Genomic DNA, 2,291 nt, shown 5'->3' with positions numbered 1-2,291 from the left:
GGAGCAGAGATGGCAGAGGTGCTGGGGACAGAGAGAGGGAGCAGAGATGGCAGAAGGTGGTAGGCACAGAGAGGGAGCAGAGTTGGAAGAAGGTGCTAGGGACAAAGAGAGCGAGCAGAGGTGGCAGAAGGTGCTGGGGACAGAGAGGGGGCAGAGGTGGTAGAGAGGGAGCAGAGGTGGCAGAAGGTGCTAGGGACAGAGAGGGAGCAGAGGTGGCAGAGAGGGAGCAGAGGTGGCAGAAGGTGCTAGGGACAGAGAGGGAGCAGAGGTGGCAGAGAGGGAGCAGAGGTGGCAGAAGGTGCTAGGGACAGAGAGGGAGCAGAGGTGGCAGAGGGAGCTAGGGACAGAGAGACAGCAGAGGTGGCAGAAGATGCTAGGGAGAGAGAGGGAGCAGAGATGCAGAAGGTGCTAGGGGCAGAATTCGAGCAAAGATGGCAGAAGGTGCTGCGGACAGAGAGGGAGCAGAGGTGGCAGAAGGTACTGGGGACAGAGAGGGAGCAGAGGTGTCAGAAGGTGCTAGGGACAGAGAGGGAGCAGAGATGGCAGAAGGTGCTAGTGACAGAGAGGGAGCAGAGGTGGCAGAAGGTACTAGTGACAGAGAGGGAGCAGAGGTGGCAGGAGGTGCTAGGGAGAGAGAGGGAGCACAGATGGCAGAAGACGCTAGGGACAGAGAGGGAGCAGAGGTGGCAGAGGGTGCTAGGGACACAGAGAGAGCAGAGGTGGCAGAAGGTGCTGAGGATAGAGAGGGAGGAGAGGTGGCAGAAGGTGCTAGGGACAGAGAGGGAGCAGAGGTGGCAGAGAGGGAGCAGAGGTGGCAGAAGGTGCTAGGGACAGAGAGGGAGCAGAGGTGGCAGAGGGAGCTAGGGACAGAGAGACAGCAGAGGTGGCAGAAGATGCTAGGGAGAGAGAGGGAGCACAGATGGCAGAAGATGCTAGGGATAGAGAGGGAGCTGAGGTGGCAGAAGGTGCAAGGGACAGGGGACAGAGAGAGGGAGGAGAGATGGCAGAAAGTGCTAGGGACAGAGTGCAGGAGCAGAGATGGCAGAAGGTGCTAGGGATAGAGAGGGAGGAGAGGTGGCAGAAGGTGCTAGGGACAGAGAGGGAGGAGAGGTAGCAGAATGTGCTAGGGGCAGAATTGGAGCAGAGACGGCAGCAGGTGCTAGGGACAAAGAGAGGGAGCAGAGGTGGCAGCAGATGCTAGGGAGAGAGAGGGAGCAGAGATGCAGAAGGTGCTAGGGGCAGAATTCGAGCAAAGATGGCAGAAGGTGCTGCGGACAGAGAGGGAGCAGAGGTGGCAGAAGGTACTGGGGACAGAGAGGGAGCAGAGGTGTCAGAAGGTGCTAGGGACAGAGAGGGAGCAGAGATGGCAGAAGGTGCTAGTGACAGAGAGGGAGCAGAGGTGGCAGAAGGTACTAGTGACAGAGAGGGAGCAGAGGTGGCAGGAGGTGCTAGGGAGAGAGAGGGAGCACAGATGGCAGAAGACGCTAGGGACAGAGAGGGAGCAGAGGTGGCAGAGGGTGCTAGGGACACAGAGAGAGCAGAGGTGGCAGAAGGTGCTGAGGATAGAGAGGGAGGAGAGGTGGCAGAAGGTGCTAGGGACAGAGAGGGAGCAGAGGTGGAAGAAGATGCTAGTGGCAGAGAGGGAGCAGAGATGGCAGAAGGTGCAAGGGACAGAGAGAGAACAGAGGTGGCAGAAGGTGCTAGGGGCAGCATTGGAGCAGAGATGGCAGAAGGTGCTAGGGACAGAGAGAGGGAGCAGAGATGGCAGAAGGTGCTAGGGACAGAGAGAGGGAGCAGAGATGGCAGAAGGTGCTTGGGACAAAAAGGGAGCAGAGGTGCAGAAGGTGGTAGGCACAGAGAGGGAGCAGACGTGGAAGAAGGTGCTAGGGACAAAGAGAGCGAGCAGAGGTGGCAGAAGGTGCTGGGGACAGAGAGAGAGCAGAGGTGGCAGAAGCTGCTAGGGACAGAGAGGGGCAGAGGTGACAGAGGGTGCTAGGGACAGAGAGGGAGCAGAGGTGGCAGATGGTGCTAGGGACAGAAACGGAGCAGAGGTGGCAGAGAGGGAGCAGAGGTGGCAGAAGGTGCTAGGGACAGAGAGGGAGCAGAGGTGTCAGAGAGGGAGCAGAGGTGGCAGAAGGTGCTGGGGACAGAGAGGGAGCAGAGGTGGCAGAGGGTTCTAGGGACAGAGAGACAGCAGAGGTGGCAGAAGATGCTAGGGAGAGAGAGGGAGCACAGATGGCAGAAGATGCTAGGGATAGAGAGGGATCTGAGGTGGCAAAAGGTGCTAGGGA

General features: G+C 59.0%; 1 protein-coding gene across 1 annotated transcript; it reads left to right on the top strand.

The window, feature by feature from the left end:
• Positions 1–1,255: 1,255 nt before the first annotated feature.
• LOC138294022 (circumsporozoite protein-like) lies at positions 1,256–1,996 on the top strand. Its single transcript, XM_069233273.1, has one exon. It carries the CDS (start codon positions 1,256–1,258, stop codon positions 1,994–1,996), a length of 741 nt encoding a protein of 246 aa, XP_069089374.1.
• The last annotated feature ends 295 nt before the right edge of the window (positions 1,997–2,291 follow it).

The sequence above is a fragment of the Pleurodeles waltl genome, chromosome 4_2 (assembly GCF_031143425.1).
Source record: "Pleurodeles waltl isolate 20211129_DDA chromosome 4_2, aPleWal1.hap1.20221129, whole genome shotgun sequence".
Taxonomy (NCBI): domain Eukaryota; kingdom Metazoa; phylum Chordata; class Amphibia; order Caudata; family Salamandridae; genus Pleurodeles; species Pleurodeles waltl.
Note: the sequence above shows the minus strand (reverse complement) of the source record. Positions and strands in the feature narration are given on the sequence as shown.